The 25534-nt window shown below is 38.4% G+C and overlaps 1 protein-coding gene across 10 annotated transcripts in view; it reads right to left on the reverse strand.

The window, feature by feature from the left end:
* The window catches only part of OPHN1 (oligophrenin 1), a 726794-nt gene that overhangs the window by 363379 nt on the left and 337881 nt on the right, over nt 1–25534 (reverse strand). For all 10 annotated transcript variants that reach the window (XM_086388458.1, XM_086388461.1, XM_086388460.1 and 7 more), the window contains exons 11-14: nt 7917–8008; nt 3344–3422; nt 951–984; nt 343–405 (exon numbers count right to left, since the gene is read on the reverse strand). In XM_086388458.1, the coding sequence (XP_086244584.1) occupies nt 343–405; nt 951–984; nt 3344–3422; nt 7917–8008 (268 nt within the window). The remainder of the gene's footprint in view (nt 1–342; nt 406–950; nt 985–3343; nt 3423–7916; nt 8009–25534) is intronic.

The raw sequence follows: 25534 nt of genomic DNA on the forward strand, positions 1-25534 counted from the left end.
TGGGGGATTCATCTTCCAGTTCCATATCTTTTTGTCTTTTCATACTGTCCATGGGGTTCTCCAGGCAAGAATAGTGATGTGGTTTGCCATTTCCTCCTCCACTGGATCACTGGAGGTTTTTGTTTTGTCAGAACTCTTCACTGTGACCCATCTGTCTTGGATGGCCCTGCATGGTATGACTCATGGCTTTATTGAGTTATGCTAGCCTCTTTGCCATGACAAGGATGTGATCCTAATATTGCACATCAACTATATGTCAATAAAAATTAAATACATTTTTAAAATCATTTAAAAAAGAATAAACAGATTCAATTGATGCCAAGGCTATGGCTCATATCTTACCTTTGGTCTCAATTATATTGATGCACTTCCTAACAAACTTGAATCCCACTTCATTCAGTTCCACTGTTTCAAGCAAAAGAAAGCAGAGTTAGATCCTGCTGCAATAAGCCTCACCTAAAAAACCTTCAGGGATCTGGTTAACAGACTACAGTGAGAGAATTAGGGCTTTAGTCTCTCTCCTTCAATCACCATTAAACGGAAAGATTCTTCATTTGGGTGAGAGAAGTGGTTAGAGTTGTGTTACTCTTATAACACAAAATGTTTTTACTTGACCCTTTTTGTATATCTGCTTGAGGCATGAGCTACATCAAGTGTGAAAAATTAGGCTGGAAATGCACACAATTTCTATTGTGTGTCTAGAAAAATAAGAATATAATTAGTGTTTCTCTATATTACTACAACTACCCCACCAAATATCTAAGATAGATAAAGTGACTTCCTTAGTTCAATCGAAAGACATCTTCTAAAAAAGCAGGTCTGAATTTCATTTCACACAAAGGTATCCATAAATATATTTGCATCAATATTACAAATTATTCATGATAGGATTTACTGTGATTAGGATAGCTAACAGTTTATAATGCCAGTAGATCAGAAATCTAACTTACTTTCTTCCTGTTTTGTTATAGGGCTGTGGTAGATCTACAAAAAAAAAAAGAGACAGAAAGAGCCATGGATATTGCAAATAACTATAGGTAAGTATAGAAAAATTAAATATCTTTCCTCAAATAAGCCATCAAAAGCATTAGTGACTTTAAGAGTTTAACAAGTAATAAACAGGCTAAACAGAATCATTTTTGCCTAGGTCACTAGAAACAGTAGGATTAACAATCCCTGAAGATTACATTGGATTTCACACAGCTCACTGCAGTGGTAGCCTACCCATCTTAGACATTTACTTATGTAAAACTGTTTCTGATGGAGCAAGAGAGTATGACAGAAAAGAAGTGGTTTTCTCCAGGTTATTGGCAGAAGAAAGCAGAGTTAGATCTTGCTGTAATAAGCCTCACCAAACAAACCTTCAATGATCTGGATAGGAGACTGCAGTGTTGAATAGCTGATGGTAAAATTTAAATATTACTAATACCAATCTCCTTACCCAAAGGTGTTAGTGGGTATTTTCTACCCAGATGGGTAGAAAAGCAAGTGCCCATCTGAAAGAGATCCATGTATTCAACGAACTTTCTCTGAGTCATCTTAAAGTATGAATTGTGATAGCTATGTGAGAAACAAGAGGAGATCCTTGATTCTTGAAGCCTAGTCTTGGCTTTATGGCTACATCATTATGAAACTTAGGCATGTCCCATTCATTCTCTAGACTTCAAAATTCATATCTCTAAAATTATCAGCGTTGCAGTAGATGTTCCTTCAAGAACTGATCTTCTTACTATGTGTAATATTAGTGAATTGGGGAGGGGGGTTGTTAGTAGAGCAGAAGCAACATTAGTAATGCAGGAAATAAGTCCTCTATGTGCCATCTGTATAATCTGTTTTAACAATCTCTCATTTTAAAATAAAATTTTCTGCCTATATGTGTATGCCCATGGATAGGTCAGTGAGACAGGTCAAGTTGATAAGGATCCACATTCAGAGGGCCCATGTTCTAACATCATTCTTCACAAAAAGCCATCTGTATCCTTTGATTTTTAAAACTTTAAAGGGGGAGCAAGTTTAGGAGAGGGAATTAAGAGTAAAATGACTTACAACATTGTAAATTAAGTATATTTTGATTAAAAAATAAGAAATAAATATGAACAACAACAAAAAAGAATAAAATGTCTTGCTGGGCTTGCTAGTATCCTGCTAGAAAAATATCATAGGCATGTAACGGTTAAGTTCCAAGTTTCTGTGAGAGAAGGGAGCAGAGAAAGGCCCTGGCCTATTTTCTGGATGACGGTCCTTACAACACCAGTTCTCTCCTGGTATCTTCTTAGTTGCTATACATGCAATCTTATAGCTGGGCCTTCCTCACTAGTCTTCAAGGCACTAGAAACCACAGAAAGAAGTCCCTGTAATGTATTCTCCATTTTAGCAAGCTTTTGCCTTGCATAAGGCAAGAAGATTAGATTGTACCCAAATACTACTGAATTTCAGTAGCTTTGTACCAAGACTTCAGACCAGTGAGAAGAACTTCAAACTGATACAGCATATTATGGTTGACAAACTGGCTTTCAATTGATTTCTTTCAAAGAAACTATGTGAGATAGCTAGAACAGAAATTATTAAAGCCATTTCATCAAAGAGAAGAATCTCAGAGAAATTAAATAAGTAGTTCAAGGTCACACAATCATTGAATGGCAGAACCAGACCCAAATATAACCTTTTGGGATTCCAAAATTAAGAAGCTGACATTACATCATATGCCACAAGAAGAAACCTACACAGAAGATACTGAAGAAAAAAAATGCTTTTTGGTGACCTGACTGTTCATATTGGTCTTTCTATGATAATTGTTAGCCCTGTAAAAGTATTCCTTGTAATCCTATGTAACAGTGTTCTAAATGGAATGGTGCATTGTGGGATATAGGATGGCAATGCCATCTCCTGCCCTTAAAGAGAATAAGCTGACTTAGGAATGTAAGGGAGAGGCAGTAAAACCATTCTGAATAAAATCTTAATAAATGCTTGTTCACAGTCATGAAAATTATTTTCCATCCTTATATATGAACACATATTAATGCTATAAACTACAAACAGGCTTAATTTCTTTCTTAAGAAAACCTTGTGGGCATAGCTGTATAAGAAGAAAGAAGCTGAGAGACCTAGTTTCTGGTCCCTTGTGATGCCTTTCTGAGGCTAATTCTAGAGAAGTCCTTTACCATCTCTGGAACTCAAGTTGCCTAACTTGTTAAACAAGAAATGTTATTCAGCATTTCCTTCTAACTCTAAACTTTTGAGTATGAATTATCTACCACCATTTAATTGTCCTGGACTCACTGCTACCACTAGAGCACAATCATATACTGGCCTATGTTACTGAGGTTTCCCCAGGGTAACTTACAGGTTCTTTCCCATCCATAGCCTCCATCCATAGTCTTCTGTTAGCTTCTGAAAGAGCTTGCAGAGTGATGGTTCCTGGTCTAAGGAATAAATGACAAGTTGAGAGCAGAAAAGTTAACTGAGAGAATTGAGTCTTATAATCTAGGGTTCTGCTCAGCCCTGAGAGTTACGACACTGAGCAGACACAGGGATATAGATTGCCAATTTTTCAAAATCTTTGTTTACTCAGAAAAACAATGGAACTTAGAGAACAGTAATTTTGGAAACATTGGTGGAGGTAGTATCTTGGTGGCTTCATGCCAGGGTCAGGCAAGGAAATATGAAGGCAGATGCTGACACCTCACCATAATACAGACTTAAATTGATACCACTGTGTGCTTAAAACAAACTGAAGCTCTCCCTGCCTCTTGCTCTTAGAAGCCAGTCATTTGGTCTGAGTTCAAATGGTTCTGAGCATGTTCACTGTAAGTACATGTATCAGGAAAATGGCTTTGATACTTCTACCACCTAGGATGTCCAAGGAGCACTTTGGTTGGAAAGAAGTCAACAACATGCACAGGGAGGCCTTCTGGCTGATTTAAGCAATCTTATTTTTTTTTTTAAGCAATCTTATAAATAATAACAACTACTAGTTATTGAATGCTCAGCAAGTGCCATAGTACTATAAGTACTTTATAGGTATAAATTCACTTAATCTACACAAGAAGCCTATAAAGCAGGGACTATAGAAATCCCTATTTTACAGAAGGGAAAACTGAGGCACAGAGAAGTTACCTGAGTCCGTGGTAAGTGTAGAGCCAGGGTTTTGATTTAGGAATTTTATTCCAGCAGCCATGTTCTTTCTTAGCTAATACATTATAAGGCCTCTTCTGCATGACATACAACTTAAAATCCAATTTTGTTTTATTTATTTCCAGTAACTGCAACTATATACCCAGATATACCCCAATTTGGTATACACTGTTCTTCTCGGACCTTCAAAACCAAACTGGAATTTGGGGATTAATCATATTACTTGCAGGCATAAGGTCACTTCCATTCTCTGCCTAGTTGTGCCACCAGGAGATATTTGTTCCTCTCTCTCCTTCCATGTTAAGATGAGACCTCTCTGAGTCATGAAACAGTAACAGAGTAATGACAAGAGAGTTCAGTGGAAAAGTCACTGTGCTTCAATTTCTTTAGCCATAAAAGATTTGGATCTGATGAACTGGTAGGTCCTTTTTAGTCTGATACCATGGGATTCCTATCCTACCTGTCCTTCTGTCTCTTACTACATTAAAGTACTCCTTAATAAGTAAAGCCCCCAAATGATCTTTAAGCCAGAATCAATTGAAAACTAGGACTTCGCTTTCAGTACTGGACTCTTTTCAAGTTTACCTTTCTCTAAGAAATATCCAACCTTTTAGACATATCTTATGGGGCTAGAAAGTCTACAAATCTCTGTAAAAATAATTACCCAGATGGATCCTGAAGCTAGAAAGAAGGAAAGCAAGAAAATGGGCAAAAAACATAAAGCAGATGCTGCAGACTAGATACGAAGTTAAACCTATTACAGACACATTTTTCCTATTTAGGAAATCAGAAAGCTGGTATGTATCCTTCCTTGATCATACAGAGAAGCTGAAAGAATAAATAAGTGACTATTCAGGAAGCATTTGGAGATTCTCTGGTGCTACTAAAAGTCAAATTCAAAGAACAATGTTGTTAAGAACAAAATGACAAAGTAGAAAGAGTACTGACTTCTAGGCCAGGCTTTTCCATCATGATTTTAGACAAATCCTGTGCCCACCCTGAGGTCTCAGTCACTCCTCTAAAACAAAAAGGCATATATAACATATTTGCAGTAGAGTTCAGTGGTTAAGAATGTGGGCTTGGCAATTAGTATACCTGGATTTGGATCCTAGCTCTAACATTTACTAGTTGTATAATCTAAGTGCTTAACTTCTCTCTGTCTCCTGGTCTTTGTGAGATTGGGATAGAAACACTGCCCACTTCATGTGACTGTGATGAAGACTAAAGGAAATTATGCATTTAAAACGAGGTGGATGAAAATGGATCCTATTATACAGAGTGAAGTAAGTCAGAAAGAGAAACACCAATGCAGTATATTAATGCATATATATGGAATTTAGAAAGATGGTAATGACAACCCTATATGGAAGATAGCAAAAGAGACACAAATGTAAAGAACAGACTTTTGGACTCTGTGAGAGAAGGCGAGGGTGGGATGATTTGAGAGAATAACATTGAAACATGTATATTACCATATGTAAAATAGATGACCAGTACAGGTTTGATGCATGAAGCAGGGCACTCAAAGCCAGTGCTCTGGGACAACCCAGAGGGATGGGTTGGGGAGGGAGGTTGGAGGGAGCTTCAGGATGGGGGGAACACATGTACACCCTGGCTGATTCATGTCAATGTATGGCAAAAACCACCACAATATTGTAAAGCAATTAGACTCCAATTAAAATAAATAATTAAAAAAGCAAAGAAAAACAATAAAATAAAGGTTGAGAATGGTGCCTAGCACATAGAGGTACTCAAGTGAATGTTAGCAGTTGTTGCTGTCATTGTCATCATCAATGTTATTATTATTACTATAATGTCCTTCAAGTTCTGATGAGCTATGAGACTGTGGCTTCAAATATTGGTAGGAACAATAAAAAAAAGTTATCCTCTATCCCAGAAATAGAAAAGGGGATTCAAAGAGCCATCTGTTCAATTCAGCAGGGAACATGAGTACAGGTGCCTGATGTCTACTGCGAGGCCTGCCTCTGCCCCTTATATCAGATTGACCAGCCAGGAAAGCAGATGCGGACATCATATTACTCAGAAAACTCCACACACACAGAGGCACCTCAGCATCTGTGCATTATTATATTTGACCCTCTATCTCACAACATATTTATTCTGCTTATAATAGACAATGGAATAAAATTGAAAAGAACATGGGGTTTAGAGACCTACAGACCAGAGTTTGAGCTCAATCTTGCCACTATGTGACTTTGATTAGGCAAGGCAATTAAACATATACAAGTCCCCGTCTCCTCACCTGTAAAATAAGGGCGGAGTTCAGTGGAGGAATATTTTTTAAATGCCCAATATGTGGTAAGTAAAATCATAGCTATATCAAAACTTTAATCCTGAGTTCTAGCTTCAGAATTCCCCAGTATTCTTGGGTAGGGGAAAATTTTAAAAATGAATACCAGATTCAGTATCTACTATGAGCCATACATAGCACTAGATGCAATATATCTATAGATAGATAGATAGATCCTTATAAATATATATTGATCCTTGCCCTCAACCTCAGGGCCAAACTGTTTGCAAATGCTTTGAGTCTATGAGAATAATACTTGTAGGTGGCTTGCAAATTTAAGCTGAAAACTGAATCAGAATGGAATTAGACACAGAAAAACTTTAACTTTATTTAAGTGCATTAATTCAGCAGACCCAAAGACACTAAAGGTTCATAAAAAGAAAGCCACAGCCAACAGTTGCTTTCCCCTTCCTACTGAGCTCAAAGTTGTGGGGTGGAAATGAGTGACAGCCTCATGATTTTCACTAACACTGTTTACTATTACAGCCATCTTTGACTGGGACCATCCATTCTTAACAAACAGAGCATATAGATTCACATACATAAATTTAAAATGGGAAAGGGAACTAATAGCTACTTATACCAAGACCAAAAAAAATGCCTTATTTTCTTAATCTGATCTATATGATTCTAGTCACTGATAGTTTTGCTCATATGATATTGTAATTCAACCAAGTTCCTTTCTAGCAATCTGATCTTTTGTTAAATTCTATTATAATACTTAATGCCAAATACATAGGAATAATAGATGGAAATAAAATATAGAAACACATATACTCACTAAATCGTGGATCAACTTCCCAACTACATAAAATGTCTCTTTCCAAAGTTACTCCAAATGCTCTCATTTTAAAATTCAAAAGTAAAAGTTAAAGTTCCCTACCAATAAATTGTCCAGGTTGAAAAGACAAAAAGAGAGAATTGGATAGGAACAAATGCAACCAAGTCCAAAGATTGCAAGCTTTGCTGAAATCAGAAAGTTGATAATTAAACTATTTACACTTTACATAAATATCTGCAAGGTAGGAAAAGTCCACATCATTTGTACCAAATGGGGGAAAAAAAGCATCCCCAGTAGAACTACCACCCTCCATCCAATCTACGTTCCCTTAAATATGTGTTTCAATTAATTTGTTCTTGTATATTGGGATAAAAAAGAATGAGTTTTGTTATCCTGTTCTTTTGCAGCATCACCAAATACTGACCTTTTGCATATATCATAGCAAATTAAATCCTAGGAGTAACTTCTGCCTACAGCAAGTAAGGCAAAGCTGACTGAACCTTGAATAGAGAGAACCAGCTCTGGTCCAGCTCTAACAGGGATCTCTGGGAGGGGCAGCCAAAAGAGCCAATAAAATGGTGTCATGAATAGTTTTGCTCATTTTTATCAAAAAGAGATGACAGATGAAAATAAAATACCTACCCAGGCTCAGAAACTGGCACATGGGATGCTGCCAGTTCACATCCTTACCTTTCATTTGTTTCTATATCGAAACAGAATCTCTTATCGATAGACTCCGTCTTCCTTCTCACACAGTACTTCAGAGTTAAGTCCAAGGGCCCCTGAAATAACAGAAGGATGAATAGCCAGTTTGTAAAAAATACACAGAAGCTTCTTTTGCTTACTGCAGTGTCCTTAATGTCACTTGGAAGGCATCTGTTACGGCAGCAGGAACAATGTTTAGCCTCATTGAGGACCTTGTCCCCTCAAAGCGTAGTTGTAGCAAGGTGGCAGATGGTTTTTCTCTGTTCCAAAAATCAATGACTGAGTTCAGAAGAAACTGCTCAGAATAAACCAGTATTCTTTTCCAAGTATGGTATATTAAATAGGAAACTCATAAGGGGGATGTAGGAGAAACGGGGTGCACAAATGGTATTAAGTATACAAAATAAAATTTCATGAGACTTCTAGGTAGGGAGATTACACTGGGTAAGTGGTTTCTGAAATGTCCCTTCCATTACAGTGGCAGATAGAAGATAGGAGGAAAAACATTTTTGGTTTCCCATTTCCAGAACCTTTAAGATGATGGGAATTACAAAAGCAGTCTCTCCAAAGATAGGGCAGGAGTAGGGAAAATAAGGATATTTTTGTCATAGTCAAGGTGGAATTTGGTATTTCATGTGTGCAGGACAACGTATCCCACATTAGTCTTGTGGGCACTTAACAAAACCATAGAAATTCATTGGGTTCACAGGTTGAGTGTGTGTTAAGTTGCTTCAGTCATGTTCAGCTCTTTGCCACCCCATGGACTATAGCCTGCCATGCTCCTCTGTCCATGGGATTCTCCAGGCAAGAATACTGGAGTGGGTTGCCATGTCCTCCAGGGGACCTTCCTGACCCAGGGATCGAACCTGTGTTCCCTGTGGCTTCTACACTGCTGGAAGATTATTTACCACTGAGTCACAAGGGAAGCCCATGTTCACAGATTAAAATTCCTCAAATCCCACCTAGTTCAGTTTACAACAGAGGCAATATGGTATAGAAAAGAGAAGTAACATTTATTGATTACTAATACATGCCACATATTATGCTAGGTATCTTTAAACCACTTTTCTTCATAACAGCCCTAAGAGGGAAGTGAAGCTCAGAGGGGCAAAATGGCTCACCCAAAGTCACCCAAGTCAGAATAGTAGAAATATCAATAAACTAAGAAGTTTAAAAGCTGGGGTCTTGTCTCAGTTATGACTTTTACTAGGTATGTGGCCCAAGGTAAATAATTTTTCCTCTCTGAATATAAACTTCATAATCTATTAAATGGGAATAATACTACCAACCTTGCTGTCTCAAATTCAGAAACACTGAATTTGTGTTTCTGCCCAAAGTGCCAAGTTTGTACCTAAGCACTATACTGTCCTAACTGGCCCATACAGTTGATCATCAAATAAATTCCCTCTCATTGTCACACTCAAGCCCTTTGCAGGTCTATCGTTTTTCTTGCTCCTGCACTAGAGAAACACAATTCTATATTCATCTTTCAATCTGCCTTCTAAAACTCCAACACTTAGGATATCAAGCATTGTCAGCCTTGCAAGATAAGAGTAATTAACTACATCATGTGCTCACATTCCCTTTTTAAACTCTCAACTCCATTAGATTTGGTGAGATGACATCACAGCTCAAGGGACAACATCCTTCCCACCACTCCAGGTTCACCTTCAGCCACCCTCATCTAATTTATGATGTCCCATCAGTGTGAAAGAACTCCTATTTCACACATGTATCATGCTCTTTCATGACTCCAACTTTGCATATATTGTTTCCTCCACCCAAAATTACTTTATCTATATTCTCTGACAAACTCACTTGTGCTACAACCTGCAGTTCAGCTTTCATTTCCTCAAAAATCTTTCCCCAATATATATACTGTCTACTTTGTGTTTTCTGCATTGTATTAAAGCCTCTCTTTTTCACGTCTGATTCCCCTACTTGACTAAGAACTCAAGGATGTGGGCAGCATCTTATTTATCTTTATATCTCTAGCACCTAGTAAAAAGTTAGTGTTCAATAAATATTTATAAACTAGACTATCATCCTTGACATTTTTTCTGATGAGAAAAATGATAGTGAGCAACCATAACTGATTTACTCAAGATCACAATTTATTAGGCCTTGGAACTAGGATTTAAGACTAGTTCTTGAAACAAGAGTGCCCAAGATGGTGGAGTAGGAGAAACCTGAGCTTACCTCCTCCCATAGGCCCACCAAAATTACTGAGACAGACAGACCTCAGACCCTTTGTTGCCGTGTTGCAATGCTTGCACATGGCCACACCACTGTTCCAGCAACAAAATGCAAGCAAATTGTATGGGACCAAAAATAACTGCATGCATGCCCAGTTGGGACAAATTGTGGACAAAAGATACAAAGAGACAAAAAAAACTGCCACTTTTGAAGAGCCTGGAGCAAAAGCAGGGGGATGGGAGCAAAAGCAGAGTATTGTGCATGCCCCCTACACACACCACCACCTATGGTGTGGACAAAAAGCCTAAGCTACCCCTCTGTTCCAACCCGTGGACACACTTCTACCCTCACCCCTATAAGGACCAACCTTGCCCTGCTTTGGGAGGCAATCAAGTAAGGGAACTTGTTGTCTGTTCTTGCTGCCCCTGATGCATCAGGGGCCACAATAAAGCCTTGCCTGAACTTCTTGTCTGGTCTGTAGTCAATTTCTATTGACTGGGGAAGGCCAAGAACCCTGTTCAGTAACATTACAACTATTTACAGAGCAACAGTCAATGGTGAGAATGACCTGAAGACTAGCAGGAAAGATCTTCTACAATTACAGATATAAGGAAAGAATCACAACTAGATAGGTGGGAGGGGCGCATGCATGGTAGAGTCAAGGCCCACACCTCTAAACAGGTGATCCACAAATAAGAGGATAATCACAATCGTAGAATTTATCCTCAAGGAGCAAGGGGTTTGATCTTCATATTAGATTCCTAGTCAAGGGGTCCTGAACCGAGAAGACAAGGCCTCAGAATATATGACTTTGAAAGCCAGCAGGGCTTGCTTTAAGGAGAGCCAGAGGTGTACAGGAAATAGGTATTCTATTCTTAAAGGTTGCACACAAAATCTCACATGCTCTGAGAAGCAAGGAGGAAGGTTCCTGGGTCATATTCACCTGCTGATAGTAGAGAGCCATACAGAGAGACATGAGCCAAGTGGAACTCACCCTGGGGACATAGAAGCTGGAGGCTACCATTTTGAGGTGCTAATTCTACCATGAGGAAAAAAATGCTAGAAAGCACCATTTTGGAATCCTCCCTGTAGCTTATTAATGTTGGACATGGCCCTATCCACCAGCCAGTTAGCACAAGCCCTAGGAGCCATACAGGGATACAGCTGCATCCACCAGCAGGCTAGAGGCAGCAATAGGTCCCCCAGGACTACCCAGACACTCCAGGATCCAGGCCCACCCACCAATAAGCTGGCATGAGCCCCAAGGAACTCGTTTACTCTGCAGCAGACAGGTAACAGCCCTAGAACATATTGGGCCCCAACACTGCCAAGCAATGTGCTGAAATCAGCTTTGAGATACATCATGTCCCACAACCAGCTTACCCAAGATCCAGACCCACCAAGCAACAGGCTGATACCAAGCCCCAGGTCCCAGCTTGATCCAGCAGCAGCTTGACAACCGTTCTGGAACACTTTAGGCCTCACAAGAAGCCAACCAGTGCCCAGCCAAGCCCACCAGTGGGCCAGGACCAGGACACAGCCTAAACTACCAAGGGGCATTAACCAGTAACAGGGCTCCTTGGACCCCACCACCAACTGCAATAGAACTCAGACTGGCCCATCAGCAGGCAGAAGCTTCAGCAGTAGGTAAACAATCAGGTGGTGGGGATCAGCCCATGCTCACCAATGTGCCCACAACAGTAGGCCCCACCAAAAGAGGGGCATATTTTTATATATAAAACATTCTATTCAAAAGCTTGCTGTAGAATATACATTCTTTTCAAATATACATGAGCCATTTTCAAAGACAGATCACAAGCTAAGGCACAAAACAAGTGTCAGTAAATTGAAGGAGATAGAAATCACACTAAGTATCTTTTATAATCACAACATTATGACTAAAAATCAACTACAAGAAAAAAAACTGCAAAAAACATAAACATATAGAGGATAAACAGTTGAACAACCAAAAGGATCACTGAAGAAATCAAAGAGGAAATAAAAAATACCTAGAGACAAAATGAAAATGAAAACACAACAATCCAAGTTTTATGGAATGCAGCAAAAGCAATTCAAAAATGGAATGTTACAGCAATATAAGTCTAACTCATAAAATGAGGAAAATCTCAAACAACCTAACTTTACACATAAAGTAACAAGAGAAAGAATAAACAAAAGCCAGTCACTACAAGAAAAGAAATCATAAGCTAGAGCAGAAATAAATGAAATATACACAACAATTAACAAAAAACAGAAAAGATTAATGAAACTAAGAGCTAGTTGAAAACATAAACAAAATTGATAAATATTTTCTCAGAGTCATCAAGGAAAAAGTAGAGCCCAAATCAATAAAATCAGAAATAAAAAAGGAGAAATTACAACAAACAACACAGAAGTCTATCAGGTCATAAGAGATTATTATGACCACTCACATACCAAAAAAAAATGGACAACCTAGGAGAAATGCCTATGAATAAATGTACAATCTTCCAAAATGGAATCAAAAAGAAATAGATATGCAAACAGGCCAATTACCAGTAATGAAACTGAATCCGTAATTAAAAAAAAAAAAAAAAACAACAAAAAATCCAAACATACAAAAGTTCATAACCAGATGGCTTCACAGGTGAATTTCATCAATCATTTAAAGACTAACATCTATTCTTTTCAAACCATTTTCAAAAATTCAGTGGTAATACATTTCCAAACTCATTCTAAAAGGCCAAAACCAGACAAAGATACTACAAAAACAGAAAATTACACACTAATATCACTGATGCACATAAATGAAAATATCCTCGACAAAACTTTGGCAAATCCAATTTAACATTAAAAAGTTTGTACACCATGATCAACTGGGATTTATCCCAGGAATGCAAATATGGGTGAATATCTGCAAATCAATCAATGTGATACAGCACAGTAATAAACTGAAGACTAAAAATCATGCGATCACCTCAATAGATGCAAAAAGAACTTTTGTCAAAATGTGACATCCATTATGATAAAATAAATTCTTAATAAAGTTGATATGCAGGGAACATACCTCAACATATTTATTTTTAACATACCTATACATATTTACTATTAAAACCCAAATATGATGAGGCCAAAACTAACATCAAACAGTCAATGGTGAAAAGCTAAAAGCATCTCCTTTAAGAGCAGGAAAAAGACAAGGATACCAACTCTTGCTACTATTAGTGAACATATTGGAATTCTAGTCGACAGCAATCAGAGAAGAAAAATAAATAAATAAAACAAATCCCAAGTGAAAAAGAATAAATAAAGTGCGAGTATTTGTGGATGACATGATATCACAAATACAAAATCCTAAAGAAATCACCAAAAACCTATTAGAACTCATCGATGAATTTAGTAAAGTTGCATGATACAAAATTAAAATACTGGAAAGGGTGTGAAGAAAAGGGAAACTTCTTGCACTGTTGGTGGGAATGTAAATTGATACAGCCACTATGGTAAACAGAATGGAGTTTCCTTAAAAAGGGTGGAATAAACCTACCATATAATCTAACAATTCCACTACTGGACTTACACCCAGAGAAATTTATGAAGGAAAAAGACACAGGTACCCAGTGTTCATTGCAACACTATTTATAATACCTAGGACATGGAAAATCCCATGGACGGAGGAGCCTGGTAGGCTGCAATCCATGGGGTCGCTGAGGGTTGGACACAACTGAGCAACTTCACTTGCACTTTTCACTTTCATGCATTGGAGAAGGAAATGGCAACCCACTCCAGTGTTCTTGCCTGGAGAATCCCAGGGATGGGGGAGCCTGGTGGGCTGCCGTCTAGGGGGTCACATAGAGTCAGACACGACTGAAGTGACTTAGCAGCAGCAGCAGCAGGACATGGAAGGAACTTAGATGCACATCGACAAGAGAGTGGATAAAGAAGCAGTGGTATGTATACACAATGGAATATTACTCAGGCATTGAAAGGAACACATTTGACTCAGTTCTAATGAGGTGGATGAATCTAGAGCCTATTAGAGTGAAGTAAGTCAGAAAGAGAAAAAAAAAAACTACTGTATATTAATGAATATTTGTGGAATCTAGAAAGATAGTACTGATGAAACTATTTGCAGAGTACCAGTGGAGACACAGACAAAGGAACAGACTTGAGGACACAGGAGAGGAAGGAGAGAATCGGACAAATGGAGAGAGAAGCATGGAAACAGATACACTACCATATGTTAAATAGACCAGTTCAGTTCAGTCGCTCAGTCCTATCTGACTCTGCAACCCCATGGACTCCAGCACACTAGGCTTCCCTGTCCATCACCAACTCTTGGAGTTTATTCAAACTCATCTCCATAGAGTCACTAATGCCATCCAACCATACCATTCTCTGTTGTCCTCTTCTCCTCCTGCCTTCAATCTTTCCCAGCATCAGGGTCTTTTCCAATGAGACAGTTCCTCGCATTAGGTGCCCAAAGGATTGTAGATTCAGCTTCAGCATCATTTCTTCCAATGACTATTCAAGACTGATTTCTATTAGGATGGACTGGTTGGATCTCCTTGCTGACCAAGGGACTCTCAAGAGTCCTCTCCAATACCACAATTCCAAAGCATCTATTCTTCAGCACTGAGTTTTCTTTATACTCCAACTCTCACATACATACATGACTACTGGAAAAACCATAGATTTGGCTAGATGTACCATTGTTGGCAAAGTAACATCTCTGTATTTTAATAAGATGTCTAAGTTAGTCATAGCTTTTCTTTCAAGGAGCAAGCTGTATTCTAATTTCATGGCTGCAGTCACCATCTGCAGTGATTTTGGAGCCTGAAAGAATAAAGTCTGTCACTGTTTCCACTGTTTTCCCATCTATTTTCTATGAAGTGATGGGACTGGATTCCGTGATCTTAGTTTTCTGAATGTTGAGCTTTAAGTCAACATTTTCACTCTCCTATTTCACTTTCATCAAGAGACTCTTTACTTCTTCACTTTCTGCCATAAGGGTGGTGTCATCTGCATATCTGAGGTTATTGATATTTCTCCTGGCAATCTTGATTCCAGCTTGTGCTTCATCCAGCACAGCACTTTGCATGATGTACTCTGCATAAAAGTTAAATAAGCAAGGTGACAATATACAGCCTTGACGTACTCCTTTCCTGATTTGGAACCATTCTCTGGTGCCATGTCCAGTTCTAACTGTTGCTTCCTGACCTGCATACAGATTTCTCAGGAGGAAGGTCATGTGGTGTGGTATTTCCATCTGTTTAACAATTTTCCATACTTTATTGTGATCCACAGAGTCAAAGGCTTTGGCATAGTCAATAAAGCAGAAGTAGATGTTTTTTTGGAACTCTCGTGCTTTTTCAATTATCCAACAGATGTTGGGAATTTGATTTCTGGTTCCTCTGAGTTTTTAAAATCCACCTTGAATATCTGGAAGTTCATGGTTCATGTATTGTTGAAGCCTGGCTTGGAAAATTTTCACTATTTCTTTGCTAGCATGTGAGAAGAGTGAAATTGTGTGGTAGTTTGAGCATTCTTTGGCATTGCCTTTCTTTGGGATTGGAATGAAAACTGACCTTTTCCAGTCCTGTGGCCACTGCTGAGTTTTCCAAATTTGCTGGCATATTAAATGCAGCACTTTCACACCATCATCTTTTAAGATTTGTAATAGCTCAACTGGAATTCCATCACCTCCACTAGCTTTGTTCACAGTGATGCTTCCTAAGGCCCACTTCACTTCACATTCCAGGATGTCTGGCTCTAGGTGACTGATCACACCACTGTGGTTATCTGGGTCATCATGATATTTTTTGTATAGTTCTTCTGTGTATTCTTGCCACCTCTTCTTAATATCTCTGCTTCTGTTAGCTCCATACAATTTCTGTCCTATATTGTGCACATCTTTGCATGAAATACTTCCTAGGTATCTCTAATTTTCTTGAAGAGATTTCTAGTCTTTCCCATTCTGTTGTTTTTCTCTATTTCTTTTCATGATCACTGAGGAAGGCTTTCTTTGGGACTCTGCATTCAAATGGGTATATCTTTCCTTTTCTCCTTTGCCTTTCACTTCTCTTCTTTTCTCAGCTATGTGTAAGGCCTCCTCAGATAACAATTTTGATTTTTTGCATTTCTTTTTCTTGGGGATGGTCTTGATAACTGCCGCCTGTACAATGTCACAAACCTCTGTCCATATTTCTTCAGGCACTTTGTCTATCAGATCTAATCCCTAGAATCTATTTGTCACTTCCACTGTATAATCATAAGGGATTTGATTTAGGTCATTCTTGAATGGTCTAGTGGTTTTCTCTACTTTCTTCAATTTAAGTCTGAATTTAGCAATAAGGAATCCATGGTCTGAGCCACAGTCAGCTCCCAGTCTTGTTTTTGCTGACTGTATAGAGCTTCTCCATTTTTGGCTACTAAGAATATAACCAATCTGTCTTTGGTATTGACCATATGGTGATGTCCAGGTGTAGAGTCTTCTCTTGTGTTGTTGGAAGAGGGTGATTTTTTATGACCAGTGTGTTCTTTTTGCAAAACTCTGTTAGCCTTTTCCCTGCTTCATTTTGTATTCCAAGACCAAATATTTCTGTTATTCCAGGTATCTCTTGACTTCCTACTTTTGCACTGCAGTCCCCTATAATGAAAAGGACATCTTTTTTGGGTGTTAGTTCTATAAGGTCTTATAAAATAGATTGCCAGTGGGAATTTGCTGTATGATTCAGTGACCTGAAATGGGTGCTCTGTGATAAGCTAGAGGGTTGGGATGGGGTGGGAGCTGGGAGGGAGGTTCAAAAGGGAAGGGATGTAGGTATACCTATGGGTGATTCATGTTGATGTATGGCAGAAACCAACATAAAATTGTAAAGCAATTATCCTTCAATTAAAAATAAATAATTTAAAATGAAATCTGTGGCAATTATGCACACTGGAAACAAACTGTCAGAAAGAGAAACTAATAAAACAATTTACAATCACATAAAAAAGAATAAAAAACCTAGAGATAATCTAAGGAGGTAAAATACCTGTACTCAAGAGAAGTATAAGGCACTAAGGAAAGGAACTGAAGATGATACAAACAAATGGAAAGATACTCCATACTCGTGGATTAGAAGAATTAATATTATTAAAATGACCATACGATCCAAGGTAATTTACAGATTGTATGTAATTAATATCAAAATAGCAATGCCATTTTTCACATAACTACAACAAGTAATTCTAAAATTTGTATGTACATGCAAAGACCTTGAATAACTAAAACAATTTTGAGAAGGAAGAACAAAGCTGAAGTTAACATACTCCCTGATTTCAAACTATACTATAAAGATAAATGGCAACCCACTGCAGTATTCCTGTCTGGAAAATCCCACAGTAGAGGAGCCTGGTGGGCTACAGTACATGGGGATGCAAAGGGCTGAACACAAATGACCAACTACAAATGCATGCAGAATAATCAAAACGATATTTTTCTGGCATAAAAACAGACACAAAAATCAGTGCAACAGAACACAGAGAACAGAAAGTATCCACACTTATACAGTCCAATTATTCTGTGACAAAGAATGCAAGAATATACAATGGGAGATAAATATTCTCTTTAGTAAATGGTGTTGGGAACCTGGACAGATACATGTGAAATAATTAAACTGGACTATTTTTCACACTGTAAACAAAATTAAATGCAAAATGAATGAAAGACTCAGGTGGAGAATTTGAAAGCATAAAAATCCTAGAAGAAAACATAGGCAGGTCTCTCTGACATTGGGCTTTAGCAATATTTTTTGTTTTGTTAATTTATTTATTTTAATTGCAGGCTAATTATTTACAATATTGTAGTGGTTTTTGCCATACATTTACATGAATCAGCCATGAGTGTACATGTGTTCCCCATCCTGACACTCCCTCCCACCTGCCTTCCCAACCCATCCCTTAGGGTCATCCCAGTTTGTTTGTTTGTTTGTTTTTTAATCTTCTCAGGAAAAATTAACAACAGCAAAAATAAACAAATGGGACTTCCTCAACCTAAAAAGCTTTTGCAAGGCAAAGGAAACTATCAACAAAATGAAAAAGCCACCTTCTGAATGGGAGGAAATATGTGTAAATGATATACCTGATAAAGGGTAAATAGGCAAAATATACAGGAAACTCATAAAATTCAAAATCAAAGAAAATATTAAAGAGTGCACAAGGGAACTAATTTTTTTGAAAACAAACAAACAAACAAACAAATGGCCAACAGGAACATTAAAAGATGTTCAGTATCACTAATCATCGGGTGAATGAGCTTTCACCAGAGTGAGTTTCACCTCACATCTGTCTGAATGACTATCATCAAAAGGAATGCAAATAATTCAATTAAAAGGGCAGAGGGAAAAAACAAGTAAAAGAAGGGCTTGCTCTAATCTGCTAAGAAGCTATGTTGTTGTTGTTCAGTCACTCACGTATCCAATTCTTTGCAACCCCATGGACTGCAGCACACTAGGCTTCCCTGTCCTTCATTATCTCCTGGATTTAACTCAAACTCACGTCCACTGAGTCAATGATGCCATCGAAATATCTCACCCACTGTCACCCCATTCTCCTTCTACCCTCAATATTTCCCAGCATCAGGGTCTTTTCAATTGAGTTGACTCTTCCCATCAGGTGGCCAAAGTACTGGAGCTTCAGCTTCAGCATCAGTCCTTCAAATGAGTATTCAGAGTTGATTCTTTAAGGGTTGACTGTTTTGATCTCTGAATTGCAAGAGACTCTCAGGAGTCTTCACCGGCAACACAGTTTGAAATCATAAAATTCAGTTTTCAGCCTTCTTTATGGTTCAACTCTCACATCTATACATGACCATTGGAAAAACCATAGCTTTGACTATAGGGACCTTTATCAGCAAATAAATGTCTCAGCTTTTTAATATGCTGTCTCAGTTCAATTGAGTTCAGTAGCTCAGTCGTGTCTGACTCTTTTCAACCCCATGGACTGCAGCATGCAGGCTTCCCTGTCCACCACCAATTCCCGGAGCTTACTCAAATTCATGTCCATTGGACTCGGTGGTGCTATCCAACTATCTCATCCCCTGTCTATCTCTTCTCTTTCCTCCTTCAATATTTCCCAAAATTAGGGTTTTTTACAATGAGTCAGTTCTTCACATCAGAAGGCCAAAATATTGGAGTTTCAGCTTCAGCATTAGTCCTTTCAATGAATAAACAGGACTGATTTCCTTTAGGATGGACTTGTTGGATCTCCTTGCAATCCAAGAGACTCTCAAGAGTCTTCTCCAGCACCACAATTCAAAAGCATCGATTCTTCAGCACTCAGCTTTCTTTATAGTCCAACTCTTACATCTATACATGACTACTGCTGCTAAGTCACTTCAGTTGTGTCCGACTCTGTGTGACCCCATAGAAGGCAGCCCACTAGGCTCTCCCGTCCCTGGGATTCTCCAGGCAAGAACACTGGAGTGGGTTGCCATTTCCTTCTCCAATGCATGAAAGTGAAAAGTGAAAGTGAAGTCGCTCAGTCCTATCCGACTCTTAGCGACCCCATGGACTGCAGGCCACCAGGCTCCTCCATCCATGGGATTTTCCAGGCAAGAGTACTGGAGTGGGGTGCCATCGCCTTTTCCATACATGACTACTGGAAAAACCATAACTTTGACTAGATGGACTTTTGTTGGCAAAGTAATGTCTCTGTTTTTTAGTATGCTGTCTAGGTTGATCATAGCTTTTCTATCAAGAAGCCAGGGTCTTTTAATTTCATGGCTGCAGTCATCATCTGCAGTGATTTTGGAGCCCCATGGGGTCACACAGGGTCAGACATGACTGAAGCGACTTAGCAGCAGCAGCAGCAAAAATAAAGTTTGCCACTGTTTCCGGTGTTTCCCCATCTATTTGCCATGAAGTGATGGGACCAGATGCCGTGATCTTAGTTTTCGTAACATTGAGTTTCAAGCAAACTTTTCCACTCTCCTCTTTGATTTTCATCAAGACACTCTTTAGTTCTCTGCTTTCAGCCATAAGGGTGGTATCATCTGAATATCTGAAGTTCTTCATATTTCTCCTGGCAAACTTGATTCCACCTTGTGCTTCATCCAGCCCAGCAATTCGCATGGTGTAGTCTGCACATAAATTAAATAAGCCAGGTGATATTATACGGCCTTGACATACTCCTTTCCCGATTTGGAACCAGTCTGTTCTTCCATGTCCCATTCTAACTGTTACTTCTTGACCTACATACAGATTTCTAAGAAAGCAGGTCAGTTGGTCTGGTATTCCCATCTCTTGAAGAATTCTCCACTGTTTGTTGTGATCCACACAGTCTAAGAGTTAGGCAGAGTCAATAAAGCAGAAGTAGATGGTTTTCTGAAACTCTCTTGCTTTTTTGATGGTCCAATGGATATTGGCAATTTAATCTCTGGTTCCTCTACATTTTCTAATTCAGGTTGAACATAAGGAAGTTCACGGATCATGTATTGTTGAAGCCTGGCTTGGAAAATTTTAAGCATTACTTTGCTAGCATGTGAGATGAGTGCAGTCATGTAGTAGACTGAACATTCTTTGGAATTGCCTTTCTTTGGGATTGGAATGAAAACTGACCTTTTCCAGTCCTGTGGCCATTGCTGAGTTTTCCACATTTGCTGGCATATTGAGTGCAGCACTTTCACAGCACCATCTTTTAGTATTTGAAATAAATATAGAACACTAAGAGATGAACTCCCTAGGTCAGTACATGTCCAATATGCTACTGCAGATCTGTAGAGAAATAACTTCAGAAAGAATGAAGAGACAGAGCCAAAGCAAAAACAACACCCAGATGTGGATGTTACTGATGATGGAAGTAAAGTCCGAGGCTGTAAAGAGCAATACTGAATAGGAATCTGGAATGCTAGATCCATGAATTAAAGCAAATTGGAAGAGGTCAAACAGGAGATGGCAAGAGTGAACACTGACATTTTAGGAATCAGTGAACTAAAATGGACTGGAATGGGTAAATTTAACTCAGATGATCATTATATCTACTACTATGGGCAAGAATCCCTTAGAAGAAATGGAGTAGCCATCACAGTCAACAAAGGAGTCCAAAATGCAGTACTTGGATGCAATCTCAAAAATGACAGAATGATCTCTGTTCATTTCCAAGGCAAACCATTCAATATCACAGTAATCCAAGTCTATACCCCGACGAGTAATGCTGAAGAAGCTGAACAGTTCCATGAAGACCTACAAGACCTTCTAGAACTTACAACCAAAAAAGATGTTCTTTTCATTATAGAGGACTGGAATGCAAAAGTAGAAAGTCAAAAGATACTTGGAGAACAGGCAAATTTGGCCTTGGAGTACAAAATGAAGCAGGGAAAAGGCTAATAGAGTTTTGCCAAGAGAACACACTGGTCATAGCAAATACCCTCTTCCAACAACAGGAGAGAAGACTCTACACATGGACCTCACCAGATGGTCAATTCCAAAATCAGATCGATTATGTTCTTTATAGCCAGAGATGGAGAAGCTCTATACAATCAGCAAAAACAAGACCGGGAGCTAACTGTGGCTCAGATCATGGATTCCTTATTGCCAAATTCAGACTTAAATTGAAGAAAGTTTGGAAAACTACTAGACCATTCAGGAATGACCTAAATCAAATCCCTTACAATTATACAGTGGAAGTGACAAATAGATTCAAGGGATTAGATCTGATAGACAGAGTACCTGAAGAACTAAGGACAGAGGTTTGTGCCATTGTACAGGAGGCAGTGATCAAGACCATCCCCAAGAAAAAGAAATGCAAAAAGGCAAAATGGTTGTCTGAGGAGGCCTTACAAATAGCTGAGAAAAGTAGTGAAAGGCAAAAGAGAAAAGGAAAGATATACCCATTTGAATGCAGAGTTCCAAAGAATAGCATGAAGGATAAGAAAGCCTTCCTCAGTGATCAATGCAAAGAAATAGAGGAAAACAATAGAATGGGAAAGACTAGAGATCTCTCTAGAAGAAAATTAGAACATTTCATGCAAAGATGTGCACAATAAAGGACAGAAATTGTATGGACCTAACAGAAGCAGAAGATATTAAGAAGAGGTGGCAAGAATACACAGAAGAACTATACAAAAAGCTATCTGGGACTTCATGACCCAGATAACCACAGTGATGTGATCACTCACATACAGCCATACATCCTGGAATGCAAAGTCAAGTGGGCCTTAGGAAGCATCACTATGAACAAAGCTAGTAGAGGTGATGAAATTCCAGTTGAACTATTTCAAATCCTAAAACATGATGCTGTGAAAGTGCTGCCCTCAATATGTCAGCAAATATGTTGTCTAGCTTTTCTTCCAAGGAGCAAGTGTGTGTTAATTTCTTGGCTGCAGTCACCATCCACGGTGATTTTTGAGCCCAAGGTAATAAAGTCTGTCACTGTTTCTATTGTTTGCCCATCTATTTGCCATGAAATGACAGGACCAGATTCCATGATCTTTGCTCTTTGAATGTTGAGTTTTAACCTAGCTTTTTCACTCTACTCTTTCTCCTTCATCAAGAGGCTCTTTAGTTCCTCTTCACTTTCTGCCATTAGGGTGGTGCCATCTTCCTATCTGAGGTCATTGATATTTCTCCAGTATATGTTGATTCCAGCTTGTGCTTCATCCAGCCCAGCATTTCACATGATGTACTTCTGCACAGAAGTTAAATAAACATGGTGGCAATATAACCTTGACATATTCCTTTCCCAATTTTAAACCAGTCTGTTGTTCCATGTCCAGTTCTAACTGTTGCTGCTTTACCTGCATACAGTTTTCTCAGGAGGCAGGTAAGGTGGTCTGGTATTCCCATCTCTGTAAGAATTTTCCAGTTTGCTGTGATTCACACAAAGGCTTTAGTGTATTCAATGAAGCAGAAGTAGTTGTTTTTCTGGAATCTCTTTGCTTTTTTTATGCTTTTCTGGAATCCCTTTGCTTTTCCTATGATCCAATGGTTGCTGGCAATTTAATCTTTCATTCCTCTTTCATTCCTCTGCCCTTTCTACACCCAGCTTGTACAACTGGAAGTTCTCAATTCATGTACTGTTGGAGCCTGGCTTGAAGGATTTTGAGCATTACCTTGCTAGCATGTGAAATGAGTACAGCTGTGAGGTAATTTAAACATTCTTTGGTATTGCCCTTTTTTGGGACTGGAATGAAAACTGACCTTTCCAATCCTGTGGCCACTGTTGAGTTTTCCAAATTTGCTGGCATATTGAGTGCAGCACTCTAACAGCATCATCTTTTATGACTTGAAATAGCTCAGGTGGATTTCCCTCACCTCCACTAGCTTTGTTGGTAGTAATGCTTCTGAAGGTGTACTTGACTTCACACTCCAGGTAGGCTGGCTCTAGGTGAATGACCACACAATTGCGGTTGTCTGGGTCATTAAGACTTTTTTTTGTATAGTTCTTCTGTGCAGTCTTGCCACCTCTTGTTAATATCTTTTGCTTCTGTTAGGTCCATACCATTTCTCTCCTTTATTATGCCCATCTTTCATGAAATGTTCCCTTGGCATCTCTAATTATGGACAGAGTTTCATAGCATTGCATAGGAGGGAGTCAACAAAATCATCCTCGAGAAAAAGAAATGCAGAAAGGCAAAATGCTTGTCTTCAGAGACCTTATAAATAGCTGAGAATAGAAGAGAAGTGGAAGGCAAAGGAGAAAAGGAAAAATATACCCATCTCAATGGAGAGTTCCAAGGAATAGCACAAAGAGATAAGAAAGCCTTCTTAAGTGAACAGTGCAAAGAAATAGAGGAAACAATAGAATGGGAAAGACTAAAGATCTCTTCAAGAAAATTAGATATACCAAGGGAATATTTCATGCAAAAATGGGCACAATAAAGTACAGAAAATGTATGCACCTAACAGAAGCAGAAGATATTAAGAAACTATGAAAGTAGTATTAATATCTGCTGCCTGTGGCTTGATCTTTGTTGTAGGACCTAAGAAAGCAATTTTGAAGTCCAAGGTTTGGAAAGTAATGTGTGTAGAAAAAGAGAAGGAAGAGATTACAGGTTGCTTAAAAGCATTTGTTAGTCAGATATTAATACTTAAGCTAACTTCTCACAGAAATGGAACAAATTCTGTGTGACAACACACTTTAATGGAACCACATTTAAAAGTTCTTCAGCAATTGGCAGACCAGAAACTAAAGAGTACTGAAGTCATGAATGAGCAACTTGACCTACATATAAACATGGGTGAAGACTGTGAAAACCCCATTTGGTATGCTCTGTGAGAGGTGCATCCCATGTCTAACCCACATTCAAAGCAGAATCCCAAAATTTCTTGTTAATGACAAAAAAAGAAAAGCAGCTTTTCCTCAAAGAGTTTTATAGTTTCTCACCTTACATTTAGGTCTTAAAATCCATTTTGAGTTTATTTTTGTGTTTGGTGTTAGAAATTTTTCTAGTTTCATTCTTTTGCATATAATTGGCCAGTTTTCTCAGTACCACTTGCTGAAGAGACTGTTTCTTGTACATTGTGTATTTTTGTCTCCTTTGTCATAGATAAAGTGTCTCTAGGTGCGTGGATTTATCTCTGGACTTTCTATTTTGTTTCATTGATCCATAATTCTGTCTTTGTGCCAGTACCATACTGTCTTGTTCACTGTAGCTTTGTAGTATGGTCCTATGAACAAGCTACACAAGAGCAATCTTCCCTGGAAATCACCAGCAATGGCCCCAAAAGTCTCCAAATTTCTGCCTATGGAAATTGGGTCTTCATGCATCACAACTTTCAATGCTAACAAGTAAACCTTGTTCCATTTTGTAAACAATTTTTAAATAACAGAAACTTTTATTAATTATGCCCTAAGGCCCTGTCTGAAAGACAGTTAAAGTGATATTACTTTTAGAATATGAATAGTCAGTCTATTAGCTTTTATCTTAGGAAACCTTCAGGGTCCTATGTATGTATGTTCCCAAAGCCCATACAAAGATGGGAAAAAGTGAGATGACAGACTAATTTTTTAGCTGGGTTGTCATACATAAAATAGTATAGAATTTATAATATAATAGTATCAAGTTCCTCTTCATGATAGTAAGTGAACTATCATGTCAGTGTGTCAAACTCATGTTGCCATTTTGGGGAGTAGAGGAAAGTCTGGAGGCCTTTCCAGAAGAATTAAGTGCTTAAAGACATTTGAGCATTGCATAAAATGTAGTATATAGGTTATTTCAAATTTAGATGACAGAATATTCCTTTAAAGAAAATGCTTCTTTTTAAACACTATTTTAAAGAATCCATAGTAGAGCCTTCTTAAAAGCAAGTAATACTCTCCTCCTTCAATTTGTCCATATTTTGTTTGTAAATTTTCTTTGTACAATGTGATAGACACTTGTAACAATGATCTAAAAGAGTAAAGGCACTTTACGAAGGCCTGAAATCATTAACAGAGATTCTTCACTC

The sequence above is a fragment of the Bos grunniens genome, chromosome X, assembly GCF_055505025.1.
Source record: "Bos grunniens cultivar Pamir isolate PY7600 chromosome X, Bosgru_T2T1.0, whole genome shotgun sequence".
Lineage (NCBI taxonomy): Eukaryota > Metazoa > Chordata > Mammalia > Artiodactyla > Bovidae > Bos > Bos grunniens.